This window comes from Myotis daubentonii, chromosome 1 (genome assembly GCF_963259705.1).
Source record: "Myotis daubentonii chromosome 1, mMyoDau2.1, whole genome shotgun sequence".
In the NCBI taxonomy this organism is placed as follows: domain Eukaryota; kingdom Metazoa; phylum Chordata; class Mammalia; order Chiroptera; family Vespertilionidae; genus Myotis; species Myotis daubentonii.
In genome coordinates this window covers 161,903,902-161,931,291 of record NC_081840.1, presented here as the reverse complement: position 1 = coordinate 161,931,291, position 27,390 = coordinate 161,903,902, and the positions used below count along the sequence as shown (strand labels likewise).

General features: G+C 47.5%; 1 protein-coding gene across 1 annotated transcript; it reads right to left on the bottom strand.

The window, feature by feature from the left end:
• Positions 1–11,927: 11,927 nt before the first annotated feature.
• ECHDC3 (enoyl-CoA hydratase domain containing 3) lies at positions 11,928–27,137 on the bottom strand. The gene is made up of 5 exons (XM_059664133.1): positions 26,848–27,137; positions 23,349–23,470; positions 21,621–21,718; positions 19,855–20,055; positions 11,928–12,865 (listed from the first exon to the last, which is right to left on the bottom strand). Exons 1-5 carry the CDS (start codon positions 27,015–27,017, stop codon positions 12,554–12,556), a joined length of 903 nt encoding a protein of 300 aa, XP_059520116.1. The 5' UTR covers positions 27,018–27,137; the 3' UTR covers positions 11,928–12,553.
• Positions 27,138–27,390: the final 253 nt, after the last annotated feature.

The window sequence follows — 27,390 nt, the reverse complement described above, 5'->3', positions numbered from 1 at the left end:
CTCAGGACCGGAAAGCAAAGGCGATTTTCCCAGACACAGTATCCTAGCTGCAAGTTAGGCAGCCAAGATTTCTATCTTCATCTAAGCTACCCTCTGCTGGGGAAGTTTATGACTGCTGCTTTAAGTACTGAGAACAATAATTGACCCTGGCTCATTTTAATTTAGCAAGTGTCTGGGCCACTAACTTCTCTTTGAACTCGTGATTGCCTACAAGGGGTGGGTTTATGTTGATTTATGGGATAAATTTCTCTCTTATAAAATTTTAGGCATTTTTTATAATGATTAAATATTTCTCATCCTTCTCTATAAGCACAGAATTAATTCATGAAGCAGTATTAAAGCTTAATGATAGATACAACCGAAGCAGATCCTAGGGTGTTCTTTTGAAATTTTTGATTACTTAACAATTATAGAAAATTTGGAAAAAAATATAGAAAAGGATGGCCTGGTGGCATGGCTCAGTGGTTGAACATAGACCTGTGAACCAGGTGGTCACCGTTGGATTCCCAGTCAGGGCACTTGCCTGGGTTGTGGGCTTGATCTCCAGTAGGGGGCATGCAGGAGGCAGCCAACCAATGATTCTCACTCACCATTGATGTTTCGATCTCTCTTTCCCTTCTGAAATCAATAGAAATGTACTTTTAAAATAAAAATAATTCTTTAAAAAACGAAAAGTGAAAGGAGGAAGAAAAACTATGTGCAGTCCCACTTCCAGAAGAAAACACACACAACTTTTTACATTTTGGGATATTTTCTTCTAGTCCCTTTTCTAGGAACATAAAGATGTTTTTAAAATGTTTTTATTGTTTGTTTTGCCTAGTTGTCACATGCTATAGATAAAAATTTGTCTCCTGTATGTTTTTCTCTCCAAACGTCATAATCATTTTCCCATGTTGGTATGAGCATTTTTTGTGACTGTGAGGAACATGTGGATGTGTCACCCAGACTCCCTTTCCAGGGGAGGACTTGGTGCCCCAACTGCTGCCTTCGGCTCCTGTGCCTCGGGGATTGCCTCAGCTGTAGGGAGCCACTTGGACCAGGCTTATGGCCTTCCCAGCACAGCCCACACCCAGGGACAGGCAGAGGCAGGTAGATGGCCCAGCCACTTCGCCCAAAGGGAAGAACTGTGTGGCCCTGTCGGCTCTGCAGCTCCACAGGGGTTCGTCTGAAGCTGGCCTACTGCCTCTGGCCAGTGCTGCTTCCCCTCTTATCTTCCGTGGTGTTCATTGGAGGCCACTTCCTGAATACATCCCGAATTCACAAAATTCCCTCTCACCATCTGCCTCCTACAGAGCATACCCCCTGTGCCTGTGACTTCTAATTTTTTTTAATGTAGTAATATGTACATATGTTTTAAAAAATTGAACTGTACAAAAGGGTTTTCAGTGCAAAAGTAAGTCTCCCTTTAATCCTGACCCCAACTACCCAGAGGCAAACGCTGTTATCCATTCTGAGGGTATCTTAACAGGACTGGGCTATACACATACAAACATGGATGCTGTGGTGGTTAATTTTATGTGTCCACTTGCCTGGATCACAGGATGCTCGCATAGCTAGTTAAACAGTACTTCCTGGGAGTGTGTTTCCAGAAGAGATTAGCATTGAATTAGTGAACTGAGTAAAGTGGGTGGCCCTCCCCAATGTGCGTGGGCCTCATCCAGTCTGTTAAGGGCCCAACTAGAACAAAACGCTGGAGGGAGGGAGGATCCGCCCATTCTCGGCCTGACTGTATGAACTGGAACACTGATCTGCCCTCAGAGCTCCTGGTTCTCAGGTCTCCATATCTGGATTGGAGTCAACACGACTGGGTCTCTGGCTCTCAGACTGGGAATTGCACCACTGGCTCTCCTGGGTCCCCAGCCTGCAAGCAGCAGGTCCTGGGACTCAGCCTCCATAACTGCATGAGCAATTCCTTATAATAAAGCTCTTTCTAGAGATATTTATCCATCCATCCACTCATCTATCCAACTATCCCATTGGTTCTGGTTTTCTGGAGAACCCTAATACAGATACATGTCACTTTTATTTTTTTAAAAAAATATATTTTATTGATTTTTTACAGAGAGGAAGGGAGAGAGATAGAAACATCAATGAGAGAGAAACATCGATCAGCTGCCTCCTGCACATCTCCCACTGGGGATGTGCCTGCAACCCAGGTACATGCCCTTGACCGGAATTGAACCCGGGACCCTTCAGTCCGCAGGCGGACACTCTATCCACTGAGCCAAACTGGTTTTGGCGACTTTAATTTTTTTTTTAATTTTGAAACAATTCTATATTTACAGAAGAGTTGCCAAAGTAACACAGAGTTCCCTTCTCTTCTTCACACAGCTTCATCTAATAACATCTTGCAGCACCATATTCACCACAACTAAGAAATTAACAGTGTACAATACTGTGAATCAAACTACAAATTTAACTCAGATCTCACCATTTTCCCATTGCTCTCCTTTTTCTGGACAGTGTGGGGCCCCACTTTGAATTGAACATATCACTTTCAGTGGCTTCGTGATATTCCTTCCAGCAGATGTTCTAGAATTACCACACTTGTGTTGGACTCAAAGTAATTATTTTTTTAAATACGAATATAAATAACATGCCGGTTCACAGTGTTTTGTTTTTATAATGTTTATTCTCAATTTCTGGTTCTTTTTTGAGGGTACAGGGCATGGCCATTTTTTAAGAGTGTTGATTCATGTACCAAATTTGCCTCCTAGAGAGTTGCCTGTTCGCTCCAGGAACACATTACTGTCCTTTCCCACCACCTCTTGTCAGCAGGATGACCTTTGATGCGACCTAAATAGGTACACACTGTTTCAGTCCCTTCTAGTTCTTGGGACAATTTTCCACAGCTCAGTCACATCCCATGTTGAGTTCCAGCTTATCTCTCAGACACATCCCTCATGAGGCCTCCATTCTCCTGTCTGGGCTGGGTACTCTCCTGCCTCCTGCCCGACTGACGCCCGGGCTGTGGTTTTGGGGACTCTCTTTGACCCTCTCCTGAGCTGGTATCATAGCCTGCGTTCCCCCAGAAAGTAGAACCTGAGCCCCAAGCTGGCTTGTAGGTAGTTTATTTTGGAAAGTGACCCCAGGGAGCAAGAGTAGGAGCAAGACACAGGAGGGCAAGGCATGCAAGTGTGTTGTTGGGAGGTAAGAGAAACTGATTGTATTGGCCTCTGCCCCCGGGTCCTGGCACAGGGCTCCCAAGACCCTTGTCGTTTCCTCAGTGATAAGAGCATCAGGAGCATCCCTTGTTCTAATATTTGCTCTTTTACCCCAGTTTCTGACACAGAGCCCTTAAATCCCTTGGTATTTTCTGGGTGATAATGTTACAGGATTCCAGGGCAGGAGGAATAGGGAGACAGACAGGAAAGATCAAACAAGGCCAAACAGTGTGGGCAATTTGCAGCCAGCTTGTAGCTAACAAACCATTATCTTCCCCAGCCGAGGATACCAGAACAAATGGTTAAAAAACTTCCCTAGTGAGAGAATATTGAAAGGGAGCGAGAAAGGGGAAAGGAAAAAAGGGCAGTTTTACTCCTTAAACAGAGAAGCCAGCAGTCTCAAGGCCTGGCAAGATAAAGTGCCAGGTGCTTCCCCTGAGTTCTGACAACGCCACAGTAAAGTATAAAAAGGGACCTTGAGAATTAATCTGCACCAAAATAGTCAGCAGAGGAATTTAGAGACCTATAGACAGGAGGGTATATAACGCCTCGGACCCCACCCAACCTGCTCTTCAGATTAGCTGAGATCCCAGCTGCACTTCATAAGCCAGATGTGTAGGTTTGCTTGCTTTGCTTTTTCAATAAAGGCGCATGCTTAAATAGCTTTAATAAGTTAACCTTTCACAACGTAGTCAAGGTCTCTCCTATAAATTCATTTATATGAGAAGACTAGGATCCCCGTTGGGAACAGCCCTCTCCCACTGACTCAGGGGGCTGTCCGGTAACACCTCTCTGTGTAGGTAAGAGGTGCCTATAACAATAGGAGTGTCTTTCGTTCTAATAAGGTTACTCTGGGATTCCCTTCAAAATAGTCTGGGGTGGGAAGGGGGCAGATAATACAAGATTGGCCGGTAAGATTGATAAATCATTCATTGATAATTGTTAAAGCTGGATAATGTGAACATGGTCGTTTACCATACATACCCCCAACCTCTCCATGTTTGAAATTGTTCACAATAAAAACCCTTTAAAAATATTATATTCCAGGTTAGAGTCGTGTATTTGACGGCGGGAAGGTGGAGGAGGGCACATGAAGGTTGGCACTGATGCTAATGAATGACAGGTGCTCCACATGTCTCCAGATACATAAGTGTGTTAAGATGGTGCATTTGAAGGGCAAAGAAAACAGTCCATTAAGAAAAGTGGATGGCTTCTTCTTCTAACGCCTGTTGTTCCAGACTTTCCAAGCACACTTGTCAATCATGGTGAGAACCTGTCATCTTTAAGAAATAAGTCCTAGTGATTATTTCACCCAGTTCTCCGTAATTTATTTTAAAAAGAAACAGAGAAAATCAAGCCTGAAATATGTCCTTAAAGGAATGGAGAGGCACAAGGCCAGAAGATGAGCCATTCGTTAAAGGCTGGCTATTTGTCTAAATTCTCTGTGTGCGCCCTAGCGGCTGCCAGTGCAGGAGCAGTATTTAAGTAGGATTACCTGAGCTATTTGCTGCTTCAAAGATGGATGGTTTCTGAGTGGAACCTCTTCTCACAGTGACCAGGCAAGGTATTGATTAAAATAATGGTCAGCGAGAATATCACCAGACCCCTAATGAGAAGCTGATGACAGAAAAATTGCTCTAACATTCATCAAAAAGCCAATAAATGTCAAAGAAGGAACTAGAGCTGCAGCAGCTCATAAATTCCTTCTCAGGGGGCCTCTGGAGGGGGCTTTTAGGACAACACACTTGCTCTTTTTTCTCAATGTTGCTAAATGCACGTCAGGGAAGTTTAGAACACTTTGGGGTGGTTAAGCCTGACGGTGTTGAAGGGATATCAACAGGGAGGCTGCTCCAGCTTTTGGTCAGAGGATCCTGTTTTTGGTTCTGATACTGGGTGGGTCTATATTTTTGAATCTTTTATATCTTGTCTGTGTGATGTCACAGTTTGTACTTAACTGAGAGTCAAGATCCCGCCTGGCTGGAAGAGCCAAAGATTTACATAGATGATCCCATTCGCTCACCAAAGAGTCCAAATTGATTGTTCCTCTTGAGTCCCACCTATGGTGTTCATTTAGAAACCAATTCTGTTGCTTTATGGTAACAGGTCTTCTGTTAGTAAATCTTGTTTTCACTTTTTTATTAGGGGAGGTGGTGTTCACTGAGCGGCTAATATGAACCTGCTTCTTTTTTAAAAAAATATATTTTTATTGAGAGGGAGAGATAGAAACATCTTTGATGAGAGAGAATCATTGATCGGCTGCCTCCTGCACATTCCCCACTGGGGATTGAGCCCACAACCAGGGAATGTACCCTGACCGGGAATGGAATGGTGACCTCCTGGTTCATAGGTTGACGCTCAGCCAGTGAGCCACCCTAGCTGGGCTGAACCCACTTCTTGACTGAGTTTGGGTTCTCGCAGTGGCAGACACCAAACCAAGGACTGTGAGAACTTTGTGTACTGGAAAGTAACCCCAGGAAGCACAAGTGAGGGCATGGGCCAAGGTCAGGCAGGGAAGGAGAAAAACCAAGGAGGTTTGCATTAATGAGCAAGTCAGTGCTGTGAGCAATGAGGCTCAACCCTGCTGGGCCTTCTCAGGAAAGACATCTCAGAATTTTTCCCTCAGATGATGCAAGGCTGGGGCATTTATCCATGGACTCATATCTGTTGTTGCTTGAGGAGTGTCCCTGGAGGCCCAATATCCCTCTACTTCTAAGATGACCTGTGGAAGCTGAGCAAGCTCTTGGATGTCAAAAATCACCCTCAGAGAGGCAGAGACAAAGGTGCTTGAGGGAATGACATAGGCTACTCAAGCTGCTAAAACAAAATACCACAGACTGGGAGGCTGAACCAGAAATTAACTCTCTCAGAGTTTTGAAAGCTGGAAGTCTAAGATCAAGGTGTGACAGGGTTGGTTTCTCCTGAGGTCTTTTTCCTTGGCTCCCAGACAGCCACTTTCTCTGTCCCCACATGGCCTTTCTTCTGTGCAACACATCCCAGGTATCTCTTTCCCTCTTCTTATAAGGACACTGTTCTTATTGGATTAGAGTTCCATCCTCATTTAACCTCATTACCTCTTTAGAGGCCCTTTCTCCAAATATAGTCACAGTAGGCGGGGGCAGCAGCAGCAGGGTGATGGGGGCAGTGCCTGAGGGCTCCTGGGCTGTGAAAGAGGGCGGGCTGGGCTAAGGGATTGACCCCCCCCCCCCGCCAGCCCTGCCCCCCCCCCAGCCCTGCCCCCCCCCCCCCCCGCCCCGCATGAATTTTCGTGCACCGGGCCTCTAGTATAAAATAAAATGGAAATATTTCTTAAATGTGTAAAAATAACTTGAAAATTGTTTTGTGGGTTTGTGCTTAAACATTCCTGGGTAAGGCAGGGAGATTTGAAGGAAATATCAATATAAAACCAATAAGGATGTCTGAAGGCTGCACGCTGGGAATATAAACCTCAGGACACCTGATTCACCCACTGCTTCTCCTCATCCCCATTTCCCTGTGGAAGAGCCAACCCCGCTGACTGTGAGCCCGGTGGGCCAGTGTTCCATTCAAGAAATACTGCAGGCACAGCTTTTCATGGGTCTCTAGTTGGGACCTGAAAAATAAGTTTTGAGCCCAAAATACAAATGAAAAGCCCTTGCAAGACTGAAATTTAATATTTTAACTGCAAAATGTCAATTTCTTTTTTTTTTTTAAATTAAATCTTTATTGTTCAGATGATTACATTTGTTCCTTTTTTTCCCCCCCATAACTCCCCTCCTCCCAATTCCCGCCCCACCCTCCGCCCTCACTCCCCACCCACTGTCCTCATCCATAGGTGCACGATTTTTGTCCAGTCTCTTCCCACATCTCCCACACCCCTTTCCCCCCCAAGAATAGTCAGTCCATTCCCTTTCTATGTCCCTGATTCTATTATAATCAACAGTTTATTCTGTTCATCAGATTATTTATTCACTTGATTCTTAGATTCACTTGTTGATAGATGCATATTTGTTGTTCATAATTTGTATCTTTACCTTTTTCTTCCTCTTCCTCTTCTTAAAGGATACCTTTCAGCATTTCATATAATCCTGGTTTGGTGGTGATGAACTCTTTTAGCTTTTCCTTATCTGTGAAGCTCTTTATCTGACCTTCAATTCTGAATGATAGCTTTGCTGGATAAAGTAATCTTGGTTGTAGGTTCTTGCTATTCATCACTTTGAATATTTCTTGCCACTCCCTTCTGGCCTGCAAAGTTTCTGTTGAGAAATCCGCTGACAGTCGTATGGGTATTCCCTTGTAGGTAACTGAGTTACTTTCTCTTGCTGTTTTTAAGATTCTCTCTTTATCTTTTGCTCTTGGCATTTTAATTATGATGTGTCTTGGTGTGGTCCTCTTTGGATTCCTTTTGTTTGGGGTTCTCCGCGCTTCTTGGACCTGTAAGTCCATTTCTTTCACCAGGTGGGGGAAGTTTTCTGTCATTATTTCTTCAAATAGGTTTTCAATATCTTGCTCTCTCTCATCTTCTGGCACCCCTACAATTCTGATGTTGGTACGCTTGAAGCTGTCCCAGAGGCTCCTTACACTATCCTCGCATTTTTGGATTCTTTTTTCATTTTGCTTTTCCAGTTGGATGTTTTTTGCTTCCTCGCATTTCAAATCATTGACTTGATTCTTGCACTCCTCTGGTCTGCTGTCGGGCGTCTGTATAATATTCATTATTTCAGTCTGTGTGTGCTTAATTTCTAGTTGGTTCCCCAATATAAGATCGAGGGTCTTATTAGTTTTCGTGTAGATCTCATTAAGTTTATCGGCAGCTTCTAAACAGTTCTTGAGAGACCTTAAAAGTGTGGTTCTGAACTCTATTTCTTCCATTGACAATTTTGTCCTGTTTCTTTGTCTCCGCATTTTGTTATGCTTCCTTGGTGCACCCCCTAGTGGTCTTTGTTCGCAGTCTTATAGATAAATCTTGATTGTTGTAGCTAATTCCAGGGAGGGTTTGACCTCCAGGCCAAGTGGCTATGAGAATCAGCTGTGTCAGTAGTGAGAGAACTTCTGTCCTCTAGGGAGGTGCTAATCTAGCCTTTGCCTGAGGCTATCTGGCAAATGCCTCTGTGCAGGGCTTGGGCGGGGCGGGTCGCACAGGATCAACAGGGTGGGCCGGAGAGAGCAGTTATGGCGGCTCTCAGTCCTGTCCCCAGGGGCTCTGCCTCTCTGAGTCCCAGCACCCGCTGCAAAGCTGGGAGAGAAAGCTGCACTCGCTCTGACCGAAGCCAGACAGTCCCGCCTCTCCCGCCTGAGTCTGGGTCCCTAAAGACTCGCCCGGATCTGGTGCTCAGAGTCTGCGACTCCCTCCCGATTGAAAACAACAACCGCGCCCTCCGCCGCCAGCCCGCTCCGCACACTCCGCACCTCAGAATTTGACTTCAGCACTGCGCCTCCTCTGAGTGTCCGTATGCGTTTCTCTTTCCTCCTAGTTGTAGGACTTCCACTCAGCCAGCGTTCCTGTGGTTCTGGGTGATGTCCCTTCCGTTTTTTGGTTTCACTTTTGAAGTAGTTGTTCAAAGCAGCAAACTCCGGCGTTAACCTATGCCGCCATCTTGGTTCTCCTGTCCAAAATGTCAATTTCAATGTTGAATTTAACTTTTACCTACTTGATGATTGCCCAGAAATAATCAGTTTGTTAATCAAATATTTTTAAAATCTTAAAAATAATTCCATTTCCTTCCCTAACTAGAATTATATTTGCTGCAGAATATGGGTGTGTTCTGGTGCTTAATGTGATAGGAGGTGGGGCTTCCAAAGGCTTAAGCACCGAGGGCTGAGGAAGCCCCTGAAACCTGCCCCAGGGGAGGACTTTAAGGGGCTCCTGGAAGTGTCGTCTCCTCACAGTGCTCTCCAGGCCACACGACTGCTCACAATTCACCACAAAGGCCCGATGCGCCAGTGTAGACACTGCCAGAGAGAGATGTCACGCCCGCCCTGGTGCAGGAGCTCACACTTTAGTGTGCAGCAGAATCACTTGGAAATCTCTTTTTAAAATGCATATTTTGGGGTCCCCAAACCAGAATTTATGATTCAGCAGGTCTAGTGAGGAGCTCAGGAGTCTGCACTTGGACAGTTCAGACTTCCCATGGGCCACACTTTGGAAATACTCTTAGCACAGTGGGTTTTCAGAGGAAGGAGAGAGGAGAGGGGGCGGCTGAGTAATGCACCTAGACAAAGGAAGGGTAGCTGCCAATTTTGATAGAGATCTGTCTGGTGTAGGGTCTTCCTAGCCATGACATCAGGAGGTTCAGGTGTGGCCTGAAAACCTCTGTGTCTGTCACAGACTTCTTGGTCTCAAATGTAATAAGGTGTTTTCAATGTAAAAATGGCATGCCTATATTCCTCATTCATAAAAGAGCATTCTCTTCAAACAAAAGCTTCCTATTTCAAGTTTCACACAAGTTTCCAAAACCAGTATTGCAGAAGCAAGAGGAAAAGTGTCCAGGGGTGCCATGTTTATGACTGGACAATAGAGTGCTGAAAGGGATACATCACCTGCTCACAGCGACACAGCTCGTTGATGGCAAACCTGGGACTAAGCGCCCTTTGTGTTCCCATTTGCGCTTTTCCGAATCCTCTTTGGGAAGCAAAACCGTTGCCTTGGCCGTGCCATTTCCGACTGGCTGCCACTGAGCACTGGCAGGCTTTCTCTCCAGGCCTTTGGGAGGAATGCCGTGTGGTAGTCAGGAGCACAGGCTTCAGAACCATGCAGGTCCAAGCCCAGGTGCTGGCTCCATGGTGGCAGATGCCTTCACTTCTCTGCACTCCGGACAGCTGGGGCACAGGAAGAGCTACTCCTTCGGGCTGCCTGACAGTTCTCTCCCGTAAAGTTAATCAGTCATTCGCTCCATTTGTTTATATTTTCCAGAGCCCAGGCCAGCCGTTGGAATGGTGTCTTGCCCAGGTGAGCAGGAGTGAACACCTGTTTCACTGGCCTTCCAGCCCTTGTACTGCTGGGGTGATGACTGCTGGGATGAGCTCAGCAAAGCTCCCTGAGAAGTGAAATGACACAGGGAAAGACGAATATACTAGACTTTCCAGAGGCATCATGACACGTTAGCAGAAAATGCTCACGTGGAAGGAAGCAGATACATATTAACCCCAAATTTCTATTAGCCTTGGGGTTAATTATATGACATCAGAAGGTAGGTAGCAGAGTTTCACTCTGGATTATTTATGCACAAGAGACTATTAAGATTTATAGCGAGTCTCTGAGGGCACATCAGTTCATAGGCTGGGAAGGCAGCCCAGAGGCCCCAGGATTTCATGGTTTGAGGGAATCATGTGACTCACACAGACACTGGAAAGTTAACCTTTGCTTTTCATTTGCCAAATGTGTGAGAAGGCTTTGTTACTTTCTCCAAAGTCGAGAGTTTATAACACCTTCTCTATGCTGTGTGATCTGGCACTGCCAAACAGTGACTGCCACAGCAGGCCCCTGGAGAGAGGGTGCAGTAGAGACCTCACTGACAGCACTGTTCTGGCAGCTCCATCCTTCACCACCTACTTTAGAACTGCAGCCAGCTCTTTATTACTTTTGTAGAAAAACTCCATTAGTGGTCTGCCAAGAACTCAAATCCGATGTCCCCTGCACACTAGCAGAGTTCTGTAGCAAGGAGTGCCTGGTCTGTTATTTTGGTTGGAGAGCTGCCATGGAGCAGGAAAGTCACTTCTTCGGGCTGGCCTCCCCATGAGGCAGTGTGGCCAGGAGAAAGCATCCATGGCTTCACCAGGCAGATAGAGTTTGGAACCCTCACTGTACTCAGTGTCAGCTGTTTGATCTGGGACCAAGTGGGCCTCAGCTACTCACATGTGAGATGGAGATCACTGTAGGTCCTGCTCCCTGGGTGTGGCGAGGCCTGAAGGAGAATGTAGCAGGCCAGGTGTCCAGCAGATGGTAGCTCTAATGATCTTTCCGCTCTGGAGGGGCACTCTTAGAACAAGCTCTTCCTTTCCAAGAAAAAACTCTTTTATTAACCTTTCTAAACTTGTTAAAGAAAAAAAAACCTACACAAAAACATGTCAATCTGAATAGAAACCTGTGAAACCACTAGGGGACATCATACCAAGAAATGCTTGCCCTGAGTGAGAACCACTGGTTAGAGCCACATGTTTCTCGTCTTTGGTTACTAACCACATTTAGGACCCCTTTCTACTCTACGTAAGATAAGCTGGGCAAGCCCTAACCGGTGTGGCTCAGGGGATAGAGTGTTGGCCTGCGGACTGAAGGGTCCCGGGTTCGATTCCGGTCAAGGGCATGTACCTTGGTTGTGGGCACATCCCCGGGGGGGGGGGGGGGGCGGTTGCAGGAGGCGGCTGATCAATGTTTCTCTCTCATTGATGTTTCTACCTCTCTATTCCTCTCCCTTCCTCTCTGTAAAAAATCAATAAAATATATTTTTAAAAAAAGATAAGCTGGGCAAGCTTGAGGACAGGAGATTTAGAACATTTCTTGGGTCAGACTGAACCAGAAGCCGGAAAGTAGCATGTTTAGGTCCTAAGCCAAGCCCTTGCACAGCTGGGAACTCAACTGCCTGATGCTACTGTGGATTCTCACCAGAAGCTGAGCAGAGTTTGGAAGCATGTCCAGAGCAGGGGATTTTTAGTGGGTAGGACGTGTGTTCTGCATCCTTCCCACCTATCCTGATGTTTTTATCCTCAGGTTGTGCCCAGGGTCCCGGTTTCACAGTAGCTCCAATGGCCAGGACATTCACTACAGAAACATCAGGCACCTACTCTGTGTCCGTAGCACAGGCATACAAAGAATGAATTCATTTATTTTTTTCCTCAAACAGCTTATATTCTGGTTAAGAAGATAAAATACCAGTCTCTCTAAATACTTAATATTTTAAAGTCACGTAAGATTATTCCAAAGCCATAGGCATGATTCTTTCTCAATAGAACCAAGAAGATGTGCAATGTGGAGACTACCTCATGGAGATTGGAAATGGTTCGTGTGTCTGGGCAACCAGAACTACCTCCACCGTACGGGACATTTCTGATAACAGAAGCAGGCTGGCATCCTTCTTTCATGCTTCATTTTATCGTCACCTTCTCCCATGTCGGGGTGGTCTCACACTTAAGGTCCCGTGAAGAAGTTTATCAAAATCCAGGCTTATTACCACAGCTGACCCAGCACAGGTGCTCACTACCCTTAAATTAGCATCTCCTTTGAATCTCGGTTTCATCCTTTTCCCAGGAACCACGGCTTTGAATATAGACCCCATGCAGTGGGATCATGACTAATGGTACAGAAGCAGTCTGTCTGCTGTTCCTGTCATGAGGCAGCAGTGGTGGCTGGGGGGCGGGGAGCATCCTGAGTGCTGCTCACTGGGTCACACTCCCTCCATCCCTCTGTTCAGGCCGGCTCAGTGTGACCAGACGGGCTTTCTCTTCTGGATGAAGGCCTTGATTCCCTCCTGCCCATCGTGCAGGGCCACATTGTCCACCATGGTCTGGGAGGCCAGGTGGTAGGCCGTTCTAAGGTCCTGGTGCACTTGCTTGTAGAAGGCAGCCTTGCCCAAAGACACCACAGGACGGCTCAAGGAGGCGATCTTCCTTGCGATTCTCATGGTCTCTTCCTCCAGCTGCTCTTCCGGCACCACTCTACTGAGCATCCCATGGAGCAAGGCCTCCTGAGCAGATATGGGTTCCCCGGTAAAAAGCATTTCTAAGGCGACCTGGGGGAGGAAACACGGGCAGTTATTAAGGCACTCTCCTCCTGACCCCTGCCACCTAGGTCCCACCCTCTCCATTTCACTCTGCGGAGATGGTTGGTGTCCTGACTTCCTGACAACCTGGGCCAGTTCTCAGGAACAGACTGGATCTTTCCAAGAGCAAGGAGAAGGAGGGACTCTCTGTGTCGTCCTGTTCTTTCCCTAAGCTGAACTCCCTGCCCTGCAGAGGCGGGAGATTTGAGCTGCCTCTTTCAAGGGCCACGCACAGGACAGAGGCCACATCTGATGGGATGAAACTAAAAACACCGCAGAGCGAGGCCCGTCGCCTTGCACAAGCCAGTGCAGTGAGTGGTTATTTTCCAGAAGAAAGGGATGTTCAGAGAAGCCACCACCTCAGCCTGAGTTGAAAGAGCAGCCTCGTCTCCCAGAGGAGGAGGGGAATGAAAGGAACGTCTTCTAGGGACAGATGGAGGGGCCCAGCATGATGTTAACTTATAAGGAGAGAATGCCCTCTTTCCACAACCCTCTCCCCCCAGATTTCCGAGGCCCGCAGAAAGGGGGAGTACACCTTTCTCACTCTACAGTTTCCTCAGTTCTGTCCGCCTGCCATACTGCGCCCCAATTCTGTAATTCTACAAAGCTGAGCTTTTTGAAACTAAAATGTGATTTAGAAAAAGGGCTCCCAGATGCACAAGAAACACTGTGCCTCTCTTCTCCCTCTCCCCTTGCTCCCTCTCCTGCGGCCCAGCTGGCACCTTAGCTGTTCCTTGAACACACCAAGTGTGCTGTCACCTCAGTCCTATACTTGCTGTTCCCTTGGACTGCAATGCTGTGTCCCCAGATAGCCTCACGGCCTGTTCGCTCATCTCCTTCAGGTCTCTGCTCACATGTCACCTCATCAGTGAAGTACTCTATGACAACACCAGCCTATTACAATTGCGACCCAACCTCAGCACTACCCCATTTCTGGCTCTATTTTAATCCTTTGTACTTTCATCATTTAACAAACCATATACTGTACATGTTTATTTGTTTACTAGAGGTCCGGTGCACGAAATTCGTGCAAGGGGCTTGGCTCTGACAGCCCCAGTTTCATCTGGAAGGTCATCTGGAAGGATGTCTAGAAGGTTGTTCAGCTCTCTGGTCTAATTAGCATATATGCTTTTATTATTATAGATTAGATTATCTCCTTTGCTGGCATGTAAATTTGACTAGGGCAGAGGTTATTTTATTGTTGTTGTTAATCCTATCCTGAGGATTAATTTTCCATTGCTTTTATTTATTTACTAGAGGCCCAGTGCACGGATCTGTGCACCAGTGGGGATCAGGCTGAAACCGGCTCTCCAACATCTCCCAAGGGGTCCCAGATTGCGAGAGGGTGCAGGCCATTCTGAGGGACTCCACCTGTGCACAATTGGGGCCGGGGAGGGACCGTGGGAGGGCTCCAGGGAGTGTCTGGCCCATCTTGCCCAATCCCTATCGGCTGGACCCCAGCAGCAAGCTAACTACCAGTCAGAGGGTCTGCCCCTTGGTGGTCAGTGCATGTCATAGCGACTGGTTGAATGATCAAATGAACGGTTGGACACTTAGCATATTAGGCTTTTATTATTTATTTTTTTAAGAAAGGGGCTTGCTTGGTTTCACTTTATCATGCTCTCAGGCTAACCTTGACTGAGGTTGGTGTTCTGTTTTAAATCCTCACCTGAGGATATTTTGAGAGATAGTGGAAGAAAGATGAAAAGACAGAGAAAAATGTGAAAGAAATACATCGATTGGTTGCTTCCTGAATGAGTTCTGACCAGGGCCTGGGCCAGGGAGGTGCATGCAACCGAGGTATGTGCCCTTGACAAGAATCAAACCTGAAATATTTTGGTCTGCAGGCTGACGCTCTATCCACTGAGCCAAACCGGCTAGGGCCATTTTTCCATTGCTTTTAGCTAAAGTGGAAGGTGGGGGGGGGGGGGGGCAGCGGCAGCAGGACAACACATTGATGTGAGAAAGACACATCCATTGGTCGCCTCCGACCGGGGTTGGGTAATGAACCTGCAACCCAGGTACATGCCCTGGACTGGGAATCGAACCCATGACTCTTTTGTGCATGGGTCATCTAACCACTGAGCTACGCTGGCCAGGACGAGTTTTCTCTTTAGTGTTCTGTTCATTTCTGTGTCTCCAGCATCAGAAGAATGCCTTGCATGTGGCAGACAACCTATTAAATAGTCATCAATGGATGATTTAATGAATGAACGGACGAAGGCAAACAGTACAGCCAAAGTGGCACTATAGTTCTTTAAAGGCTGGGTCAAAGGGGGATACGGCTTCCATCTGGCTCTTTCCCTTGGCAACGCAGACTGAGAACCCAGCTGCCCCGCTCTGAGGAAGCGCAAGCCACACTGCCCAGAGGCTGCACTAAGTGCCTCTGAGTCCCCGCTGAGAGGCAGCCTCAGCAGCCAGCGTGAGTGAACATGCCTTACACTGACGGTCCCCAGCTGTCAGTCACTCCCCCACCCTGAAGTCTCCTAGCTGAGGCCACAGACACGGTGAAGCAGAGATCAGCTTTCCTCACTGACCTCAAGCCCTGTCCGAATTGCAGATTCATGAGCTAAACAAATTGCTGCTGTTCTGAGTCACTAAGAATAGTGGTTACGCAGTGAGAGATAATGGGAACAGTTTATACTATATATATGACACAGCGCATCAGCACACTCTGCTTACTGTTTAAGTTTCTATGTACTGGGCCCTGGAAACTTCCGGTGAGAGAGCATTTAGATCTAGCTTCTCAGTCTCAGTGCCATTGTATCTTTTGGACCAGATAATGTTTTGCTGTGTGGTTTTGTCCTGCGCAGGGTAGCATCCCTGGCCTCTGTCCACTGGGTGCCAGTAGTCTACCCCACTCCCAATTTGTGATGATCAGAAATAGCGGCAGGCATTACCAAATGTCCCCGGGCCAAAATTGCTTATTTTATTTATTTACTTTTTAATTGATGAGAGAGAGAGAGAGAGAGAGAGAGAGAGAGAGAGAGAGAGAGAGAGAGAGAGAAACACTGATGTGAAGGAAACATTGGTTGTTTCCCGACCGGGGATCGAACCTGGGGATGTGCCCTGACTGGGAATGAATCTGCCACCTTCTGATGCACAGGATGACACCCTAACTGAACCACACCGGCCAGGGCAGCCCCCAGTTTAGAACCACTGATTTAGATGGTTTTAAAATCAAGACTAGATTATGCTTCTGCTATCCTGACATTTCTCTGTCCAGGAGACCAAGGAGGTCTTAACGGGTTTAAAACTGCTCGTGAAAGACATTTTGACTGGAATAGGGTCAGGGCCAGGGGCCTGGACAGAGTTCCTGGCCTACCTTTAGCTTCCTAAGTCACCCACGCCTAGCTTATGCCTCTTTCTGGGCCTCAGTTTCCTCGCCTGCCTAGTGGGGTAATACCGTTTGGCACCGTGTTGATTTATGGGGACTTTACCCAGGCAGATTAGGTGATGGAGTGGCATTCCCTAAGAAATAGAAAGCCTGTTTATTTTATAGTGCACAAGCAACAATCTTTATTTACTGTTTACTACCCAGTGGGCCCCTGAAACTTCAGGTGAGAGAGAAGAAAATAACTCCTTTTCCTTAATAAACTCTTGTTCATTTTAGGGGTATTTTTTTGGGCCCCCTAACAAGTTGGTGATTTACTACTTCCTCCTCCTGGGCTATTTGCATTAAAAACAATAAAAAGGACTGGAGGCCAACACTCACTCCTAGGGTGGTGGAGCTTGTGTCTGGATGTCCCTGAGGCCACTTACTAACCACAGATCTTAAGGGAACAATTCAACCCATCTGAGTCTGTTTCCTTATCTGAAAACCAGGAATAAGAACACCACCTCCTGCAGAATGGTCAAGATTAGAGACACTGTATACAGCTTATACGACAGTGCTGGGCACAGTAGCACTAATGAGTGCAGTGGCTATTAGTTACATGCTTATTCTAGCTATAAACATGTATGAATCTCTAATGCTGTGTTTTAGGGATCATGGCCCCAGAAAGCAGAGCAGTCTTCCAGATCCCCTCTAGTCACACCGATGACAAGAACCAGCTGGTGGCAGTGGAGGGGCTGGGATGCTAGAGGACTCAGAAGGGAATGAAGCTGACAGGATCACCGGGCTAATTTAATTGGCTGGGCAACCTGAGAAATAAGTAAATTAGGAAGCATGTTCTCAAAGGCTAAGGCACCTCTGACAGCCACAGGAATCACTGACAGAGTGCAGATTTTGATGCAGTCGGTCTGAGGGGCTGAGACCTGCATTTCTCCAGGCTCTGGTGAACTGCACACCAGCTGAGGGTCAATGCCTTAACTCTCCTTCCAGCTTGGAAGTTCTACTCTGTTCTAATGAGACAACTGAGAAATCAGATTCTACAGACACACAAGTTACCGTGGGTAAACAGGTGGCAGCACGTGTTCCTACTGCAGAGAAATGACTGGCTTGGAAGGAGGGGGTTCGGATCTTTCATGTGCTCCACAGGGGTGCCACCCGCTGAGGCGCGAGCTCCGCATTTCTAACAAGGCCAGCTCAGATAGGCAAAGGGAGCAGCTGCGCCAGGCAGGTTGTTTATATGGTGCAATGAAGACTCATTATTTAACTCACACTTTACAATCGTGGAAAATTATTCATGCCCAGGCTCAGTCTGGCTTGAACACAAGGGCTCCAGGCCATCATTTCTGCTCCCAGTGGACCAGCTGCAGCCCTGGTCTCTGGCACAGCTAAGCAGTTTTCCATGGTGACCAGCAGAGGGTACTGGTGACCCATATGTGTGGCCTTAAGCTGCCTGAAAAAGGCCCTGTTTCCCAATTAGGTCCGTTTGCAAAAGCACCTGCTTGCTTCCCGGTGGATGTGCATGGGGACACGTGCCCAATACCCACACAGTTTACAGGCCTGTGTGTGAATGTGTTCCTGTGGGTGCAATCAAGCAATGACAACAGGTAGCTGTGTTTTGTTCAGGTTTAGATCTTTATGAATCCCCAGTTTTCCTCCTAAAGGGGGCCACCCAGGTAAGATCTGCAGTCCCGAAACCTGGCAAAGGCCTTGAGTGCCAACAGGCTTTTCACCCCACTAAATTCCCTTTATCAGTACTGTGATTTCACCTCATTAATATTCCTGAAACCATATCTCTGCCTTATGCCTCCAAGTAGCCCCACATGCAGGGACATGTTACAACTGGAAAAACTCTGAAGACTTCAAAACAAGAATGCTACCCCTGAGTGATTCACAGGCCTTCTGGGATCACAGGAGGAGCACAGAGCAGGGATCCGAATGGGACAATACTGGAGATCCTCTCCCGTCTTCTGAGTGGGCCTGGCAATGCCAGAACTTTCTGTGGGAGGACAAAGTACTTTGGTCTTACAACACCCTGCCCTTTAATCTCTCCTGCTGGACAATTATACAATGTGGTTCTGAGAATTGGGCTTTGTGGGAACTGAAGTCCTGTTTATGCCACATTTTCCTTCTCTTTCTTCTCAAAAACTAATTTAAATTTGACAAATATGATATAATGTTTACGTTTTTAGAACTCAATGATAAGCCTTGATTTTTAAAAGTTTATTTTAAGAGAGAATGGATTCTTATCCTGACAGGGCAATCATGATTTACAGGTTTGAAATGCCTTAACATGGTTGAAGATGAACAGTTGCAGATAGGCTAACCAGACAACCACCCTTTAGTATGCAAAAGGCCTTGTGAGTTGATTTGCACAATTATAAGATAGTTTATTAATAAGCTCTGACAATGTTTTTAATGAACGCATTTTAATTTAATGTACTGGCACAAAGTAGGGAACACACACACACACACACACACACACACACCCCACATTTAAAGTCAGTGTGTATCCTGACAGGATGAAACCACCCCCTTGGGCTGAGCACATTTCAGCAAGCTCTGTGTTTGGCCGGCCACTTACTGTAGTTGTGGAGCCCACGTTCAGCCAGTTTTCATGTGTGTGTGCGCACGCGTGCGCTGGTAGGTATCTCTATTCAGAACATCGGCAAAAGCACACACCTCTGTAAAAACTAATGAGGAAGCAGCGTGAAAGAAAGGAGTGCTTCCCTAAATGTCTCCGTCCCTGTGGCTTGATTTTGCCTGGGTCTCGTTTCTTTTGTGCCTCAGGCATATGAAGAACTTCGGACTTTGTAGATGCTAAATGGACATGATATCCTAGAAAGCAATTTAGTTTCCTACTTGCTATACGACAATGTATACGACACCTATGATATGACACCTCCCCCCGCCCATCATTTTCAAAAACAAATTTCCAATTGAGAATGAAGATAGATATTTTTTTAGAACAAGGAAGCCACTGGTTTCTACTCACAAGATATTCAATAAATATTGTTTTATGTCTTATAGGAAGGGAGAAAGCTTTGTAAAGAAAATGGATTTAGCAAGGACAAAACAACGTTTACATATGGCTCCTGGGGCAGCTTCAACATGCTGAGATCAAGATGTTCCATGCTCCTGAAATACAACCATCGTAAAGCTGACACACTCAGTGTAGCAGCTACTTCAGCCCTTTCTAGAATACGACAGGCTGTCAGCAAACAATCAGCCAGCGACACTCATATCCTAGCCTCTTGGTACTGGCATGTCACCATGCTATTACATGTTATGGACACCTTTTGAGTGCAACAAAACTGTCTCAACTGCATTTCAAATAAGAGTACAAAAAATGTGTGCCTTTATGAAGACAAACAAAAAGATCCAAAAACCTAGCTAGCCACATAGAGGGGCAGGCAACAGCGAAATGCATGAATCACGAAGTGAAGTGCCCTGTGAGAAGCCGTGTGTTCCCCGCTGGACAAGAGGCGTTAGAAGGAACACTGCAGCACATCCAGCCAGCCGTGCTTCGTGCAGAACATCCTGATTGACTTTAACAAGTGAATTTGGAACCAGCCCTCCAGTGCGTGCGGGTTACAACTAGAGAGGAGGCTGCAGGGGGTCAGATTACCTTTCTTGGCACTGCTCTCCCCAAGGCCACCCCGGGGGTGGAGCAGAAGAGCCCGATGTTCACACCTGGAGTGGCAAATGAGGACTTGTCACTGGCCACGGCGATGTCACAGCTGGCAACCAGCTGACAGCCAGCAGCGGTGGCCAAGCCGTTCACCATGGCGATCACGGGGACGGGATGCTTCTGGATCAGCATCATGACCTGAAGGAGCAAACATAACCAGTTCACATCCATCCAAGAGTGAGGTGCAACGTTCACGTTTATTTCATATGACTCTACTGCTTTCAGAGCACTTTTCATCCCCGTTAGTGTATCAGATTCTATGGACAGAGGACAGAAGCAGGCACAAGGAGAATGCGCACTGAATACCGACTGTGGACCAGACTGTGCCATTCGACTCCTGAGAAGCCCAGGAGGAAGGAACACTAGTTACAACCGAGACACAGGCTCAGGGGAAGGAACTGGCCGAAGGCCCCGAGATCCACACGTGGTGGCTGTGGGGTCTGAGCGCACATCCGTCTGACTCCCAGCCCCTGGCCTCTTCGAGGCTGCGGCCCCCTCCTCTCCGACTGCTTCCTCAGCAGCCCCACAAAAGAACAAAGCTGATTCTCTCTCTGCGGAATGGTTCTGTCCTCACTGAGCCTGTGCGGAGCTCTAGTGTTCAAGGTCTGAAACTGGTATTTGGAATTTCCTTGAAAAATTAAGATGGAAAAGGGACTGGAAGGCAATTTCTCTAGTAATTCTCAAATTACCACTATGAATATTCTCTCAATTCTATTGAAATGGCAGGGAACACCCTGTCATCTAAATAAATAAAAGCCCAGCCAGTGTGGCTCAGTGGTTGAGTGTCCACCTATGAACCAGGGGGTCACGGTTGGATTCCCGATCAGAGCACATGCCCGGGTTGTGGGCTCGATCCACAGTGTGGGGCATGCAGGAGGCAGCCAATAATTCACCCTGATCATTGATGTTATCTCTCTCCCTCTCCCTTCCTCTCTGAAAGCAATAAAAACCTATTTTTAAAAATGATAATCTATAATAATGAAAGCATAATATGCTAATTAGACCAGACGTCCTTTGGGACGGCCTTCTGGACAAAGCTGGGGCTGCGAGGGAAGCCAGGTCCCAGATGCCTGCTGGCGGCCAGAGGGAAGCCCGGGTCCCCGGTGCCAGAGGGAAGCTGGTGCTGGCAGGCAGGAGAAGGAAGGCCTACTCTTGCACGAATTTCGTGCATCGGGCCTCTAGTAATAAATAAAATTCCTAAAACAGTGCTATTGGTTGAGAGCAGCCAAAAACTTGCTCATGTGATACCCAGTTCCCCTCATAAGTCTCCAGAATTTTAAAATGGTTACTGTTATTCCATTTATGAATGCTCTCTCTTTCCCATTAACAGAACTGTTTTAGTTAAAAAATTAAATTATAATCTTAGGTTCTTTCTCTATAAAGATGTACATTTCTACCCTTTACCTCTTAAGACATATATACCAAGACATACCCATGATGCTGGAGATGGCAGCTATCAATACCAACATATATTTCGCTATCTTTGGCATATCACATATCAAACTATGGTTGCTTTTTAAAAGTCTAAACCAAATTGTTGCTTGGATGAAGGACTCACCAATGGCCACAGAGGTTTTAGTAGTTCTGCAGTTGGTTAGGTCTCACAGATAAAACCTTACCTGTAAACTAGAAGCCTAGTCCAATATTTAACGTGTGTAATTATCATTTTCAGGTTTGCAATGCAAGTTGTCGTCCTGGCTTACCTCAGAACAGGTTTGAAATACTTCAGTGTGATATTCTGGACTTTGCTCATCCGTCAGTTCCTTTAAATCATGCCCGGAAGAAAATACAGGTCCCTCAGCTGCAAATGGTTCCAAATGAGAAAATAAAATAAAAAGGTGTAAACAGCAGAACTGGGAAGGTCATTTATTTGTCAATTAAATAATTTTAATGAACAATTGTATCACTGCTGTGGACACAGAAAGTTAATGGCCCAATTTGGTAAGAATAATTCCAGTTAACTGGAAAAGTTGTAGCCAGTATTTTGTGATGACAATTCAACCTGAGGCATCTGTACTCTAAAAGGTCCGTGGTGGAAACCAATGAACACGTGCAATTACACATGAGTAACCAAAGCAGATGGACGACTTCTTTCAGAGTTGTCCCTCCAGTCTCACAGTTTTGTTTTTGGACTTAATCTGGCCTAAATTTTTGACTCATGAAGGTCCATCAAAATCCACTGTGTCTTCTGTGGCGACCCTGTCATTTAGTCTACAGACAATGGCCATCCGTGCAGGCTGCAATCAGGAAGGTCAGAGGGTAAAGAGAACCTCTTTATTTTTAAAAAATATATTGTTTTATTGATTAAAGAGAGACAGGGAAAGGGAGAGAGACAGAAACACCAATGATGAGAGAGAATCATTGCTCAGCTGCCTCCTGCACACCCCCTTCCGGGGATCGAGCATAAAAACTTGGCATGTGTCCTTGACCGGAATGGAACCCGGGACCCTTCAGTCCGCAGGCTGACGCTCTATCCACTGAGCCAAACCAGCTAGGGCGAGAACCTCTTTATTTTTAACATGGGACCTAAGGATGTGGTTTTATTGTTAATGTTAAGATTAATAACAACAAAATGCAATTCCACTGATAAGCTGGTAACACTTTCTCATATTTTCCTTTCGTTGTGACTCTTTTGATGAGCAATATTATTCCCTTTAAACAAGTGAGGGAATTGTGTTGTCTGGAAGTTAACTGTCTTTGCTGCATCTGGGTAACATCCCCGTGGCTGACGAACGATATCTGTCCTATTTCTTTTCAACAGTTGAAAACTTATATTCAACCATAGATAAGGTAACATTCTGAGTATCTGCCTCTAGAAATACTAACCCTTAATTTCTATGGCAACAAAAGTATATCACAGGGTATCATCCATTTTATTTTTCTATGGATGCTTTAAAATGCTGACACTTACATTACTTAGACCATCACCATCATCACTAGATAATTCATTAACAACTTTTGCTGGAGAAGAGCAAGGAAAGAAATGAGCAAACTGAAGAAGATTGCAGATATTGGTTGAAAGTTTGGTAGGAACAGATAGACCAAGCAAATGCTTGAGCAGCCTGGTCCCATCGACTTGCTAGGCTACCCAACGGATCAGTGATTAAACTCATCTTATCCGGTCCATGAGGAAACCAATTATCTGATTTCAATGGGAATGCTATGTATCTGACAAAAAGGAAAGATATTTTCCCTGCACAGTAATCTTTGCTATAATTTCCAGTTAACGGTGTTAGGGAAAAACAGTGTCAACAACGAAAAAAAGTTAGTGTTAGGACCAAGCCCTCCAAATACACAATAGTTTTTCATAATGAATGTTCTTGTAAAGGAGCTTCCAAACAATTCTCCCATTAACTGAGGGACTGCCCCAGTCAACAAAAGAATTTTGAGAGAAGTCTTCAGCACCCTGAGGAGGGATATCAGAGAAGTACCTGAAATGATAATGACTTTCAGATCTGTGCTTTCAGCTTCATGAAGAATGTCCCTTTGGAGAGATTTCAGCATTGCCAGTGACAGCGCATTCCTCCTCTTTGGATTGCTCAAGACAATGTTCCTGCGAAGAACATTTGATAATTACTGGGTCGTGCACCAGTCAAAACAAGTGAGGACCCCTGCATTTCCTTCTAATTTGGGAGCTATTTTTAAAACACCAGAAAAGAGAACTGCTGGTGCTTAGAGGCAACTGAGATGGTCTGTCAACTCTCCGGAGTTAAGGCTAAGTAAAAACAAGGAGACGTCCGGAAATGCAGGCTGCGTTTTCTCCCTCTTCCCTCGATTTGTTTCTTTTTCAGATTTGCTGTCAGAAACATTGCTGTCAGCACCAAAAGGGCAAGTCAGAGTCGTTCCAAAATCATTGCCGCCCATACCTAGAGGCTGCGCAGTTTGTAAGACGGCGGCAGGAGGCAGAGGAATCTGACACACGGTGCCACCTTCCACTTCTTCCCATTGTTCCTCAGAAATAAATTAGGTTAGGAAAAGAACCAAGAACCTGCCCCCATCTCCTCCTACCCACTGCACCGAAGAGGCAGCCAAGGTGCAGCTGCCCATACACACATATGACAGCATTTTTCCATTTCTTATAGTGGCATCCTATAATTCTGCACAATAATTCATGCTGCCTGAACATGGGATGGTATGTGAAGAACAAAAGGACAGAACCATACAGCAAGAGGGCTCTTTTGGATGTGTTATCTCACTGGAAGCTGGCATTCAGGGGCCTGCTCACTATTTTAAGTATGCTGATTTCGCCTGTATTGTTATCGTACCGCCCATACACAGAAATCTCTTATTTTTGCTGTTATAAGGAACAAGCAAACCAAACACCAGATTATTAATATATGTTTTATATGTTTCCCATCAGCCTCCACCCACATTTTTTCAGCCTTCCTCATTCTTTTTCGAATCTGATATTCCTACTGCTATGTGTCAACTTGGATTCTCCATAAATAGCCTCCTTTGCCACTGTTTTCTGGGAAACTACTTTGATGACTGAATCTCAGTGTAATACCCTTTTCTTTGGAATACCGTTTCCATTTTGCTGCCACCTTTAGATGGCTGTGATATTCATCATTGTTTCTCATGTGCATGCTGTCTCCTAAGTACAAAAATGACTTGCAGCTGATATGCTGATAGACTTTGAAACCTGTATTTGGGGGTGGAGGGTTGGGGGTGGGGGGAGTGACCTGGAGATGGTGGTGACAGAATTGCTGATAAACCTTCCAGTAAAATAATGGATGCGCTTGCTGAAGTATACTCATAAAGCTGCCATCCTATCCATGACAGGCGCTTAATTAAAAGTCTAAGGCCTCAGACAAAATTGTGTAAAAAGATGCCAGAGCTTCATGGCAGTGTCTGCGCAGATGGGTCTCATTAATCCTTTGGCCTGCGTGTGACACACCCTTTGAGCGTGCTCTAAGTTGCTGAGTTCACTTTTCAACCAGTGTCATGAACCAGGCTTCCTGCCCCTGTTCCTGCCACTCCACTAACACTATTCGCACCTAAGAGCTCCTAATCGTCTGAACCGAACCCAGGGGCCATCTGGATCATGCTCTCCTTCTGGAAACGCATGCCTTCTCTCCTGGCTTTTTAGTCCTTCTCTACTTCTTCCATGGGCTCCTAGTCTTTCTGCTAACCTCTAAATGCCAGCCACCTTCAGAGCTCCTGCTCGTGCCTAGAGCAGTACCCAATTCATAGCTGGCCCTCATCTATTGCTGAGAGGAACAGCTTTGAAAAGGAACACTGCAAGCTTGACTGGGCTGCTCGAGCTCACCTACTTAGTTACACAGTGCTGCTTCCATGCTGGATTTGGGGGCCTCCTTCCTACTGAACAATTCCCAGCATTTATGATAGGTTGTTCTTCTCTATCTCCCTTCCTGACGCGTGTTTAACTCTGGAGAACTCAACCAGGCCTCCTTTCACAACTGGGCTGCCATGCCACAAGTCAGGCTCCTGACCAGATGGAACCAAATTTGCAGAAGCAGAAGTGCCTTTGAAGACGGGCAGGATGGGCCCCTGCCTGGTCCTGCACTTTGGAACGCGGTGCTCTGGGCCTCCTCCCAGCTCTGCCCATCCAGGGGAGCAGGACACCACTAGGATAATGGGAAGTGCTCGCCTGGAATCACCTCCCCCTTCCAAACCTTGCTGCCCTTACCTGAGACCCTGGCGTTCCCTGGCTGTGCAGTGGGCACCCCTAGGTCCTGGGACTGACCAAGAGGAGTTGTCTGTGGGGAGTGAGAGGACAGAGAGGGCATGTGGATGGGGTGTCTACAGGTTTATGGGCCAAGCCTCTGGAAGAGCAGCGGGAAGGAGTGGTGAGCAGAAGCTGGGAAGAAAAAGAAAAACTGCCGGTCAGCAGCTGGCTCTCCACTGTGGGGGATCCTAGGAGCCTGAGGGTTGTAAATTCAAACATGACCTTCCAGGTTTTATGAAGTACTACTTGTCAGGACAGAAGAAAGCACATTTAGCAGTTAGTGTGTGACTTTTAAATACTTAGATATGCTAAACGGGCCTCCCACGGGGTCCTTGACTGGCCAGGCAAATGTCAGGCTGAGGCCTGGATGGGGCTTGAGGCCCTGCAACCTTGACCTCATGGTGAGGTTTGCACTGTGCACAGGGGTGTTTTTAAGGGGCTTGCACTGTGTGCACAGGAGTGGTTTTAAGGGGCTTGCACTGTGTGCACAGGGGTGGTTTTAAGGGGCTTGCACTGTGCACAGGGGTGTTTTTAAGGGGCTTGCACTGTGTGCACAGGAGTGGTTTTAAGGGGCTTGCACTGTGTGCACAGGGGTGGTTTTAAGGGGCTTGCACTGTGCACAGGGGTGGTTTTAAGGGGCTTGCACTGTGTGCACAGGGGTGGTTTTAAGGGGCTTGCACTGTGTGCACAGGGGTGGTTTTAAGGGGCTTGCACGGTGTGCACAGGGGTGGTTTTAAAGGGCTTGGGCCCGTGGAGACAAAGGGCAGGGCTCGGGACGGTGTGTCCTTCACTGTTTACCGACTGGGCACTTCTGGGCGCGGGCCAAGCAGCGGCTCTGCCAGGCCTCCCCCGGCCGTGGAGCCAGGCCCCGCTCCTGGCCCGACCCTCCAGGCAGGGCTTTCTCAGGGGCGCGCGGCGGGGGCACCGGCAGAGCTGCCCACCCGAGCCCGCGGGTCTGAGGGTTCGGGGCCGTCGAGGCAGTCCCACTTGAGGTCCTCCTGTGGGTCCTGCAGGGTCTCAAACGCCCCTGCGCCCAGGCAGGGGGCTCCTTTAAGCCCCGCATCCGCGATTCCTTCGGAGACGGGTAACGGGGGTCCAGGGCGGCGGGCGGCGCCGCCACCGATCGAGCCCGCGTGGGACCCCGCGTGGGGTGGCGGGCGGCTTCTGCCCAGCTCTCTCCCGCCAGCCTGGCCCACCCGGGAACAGCCCCGCACGCCTGCAGCCCGCGCCCCGCCGCTGACCTGATGCCGTCCCGCTGCCGCGAGCTCGTGAGTCGCGACCCCGGCTCCGGCTGCCCGGCCCCGGCCGGCCCTCGGCTGCAGAAGCCGGCGGCGAGCGGAACGCACCGGCCGTGCCGGAGCCAGTCGGGCACCTTGGCCCTGAAGGCCCGCAGGCCCGCGGCGGCGGCCATGGGGTCTGAGACGCGCTCCGAGGGCGCAGGTGCGGGGCTCCGGCCGTGGGAAGGTCCGGCTCGGAAGTCCCAGGCCCAGGCAGGACCGACTCCCCAGGCCGGATCCCTCCGCCGCCCCGCCCCTCGGGCCGTCACTCCACAGCCTGGTCCCCCCGGGCCCGCCCCGGCCCCGCCCACCTCGCCGCCCCGCCTCATGGAGCCCCGCCCCTGACCCCTCCCCTCCTGACCGCCCCGCGCACTTCCCCTCCAGCTCCCTGGTCCCACCCCGCATTCCACTCTTCCGGACACTGGCTCCCGGCCCCCGAAAGGATCAGGCCAGGCCAGCCTGCCCGCGATCTGTCTCTACGATTTGTTTGCCTTGCAAGGCCAGATA

Coding starts and splice junctions, on each gene's coding strand:
- ECHDC3 (XM_059664133.1), bottom strand. CDS start 27,017: ATGGCCGCCGCCGCGGGCCTGCGGGCCTTCAGGGCCAAGGTGCCCGAC. Junction 23,471..26,847: donor CGGCAGCGGGACGGCATCAG/GTCAGCGGCGGG, acceptor TGTTCTTCGCAG/GAACATTGTCTTGAGCAATC. Junction 20,056..21,620: donor TATTTCAAACCTGTTCTGAG/GTAAGCCAGGAC, acceptor TTGCTCCTTCAG/GTCATGATGCTGATCCAGAA.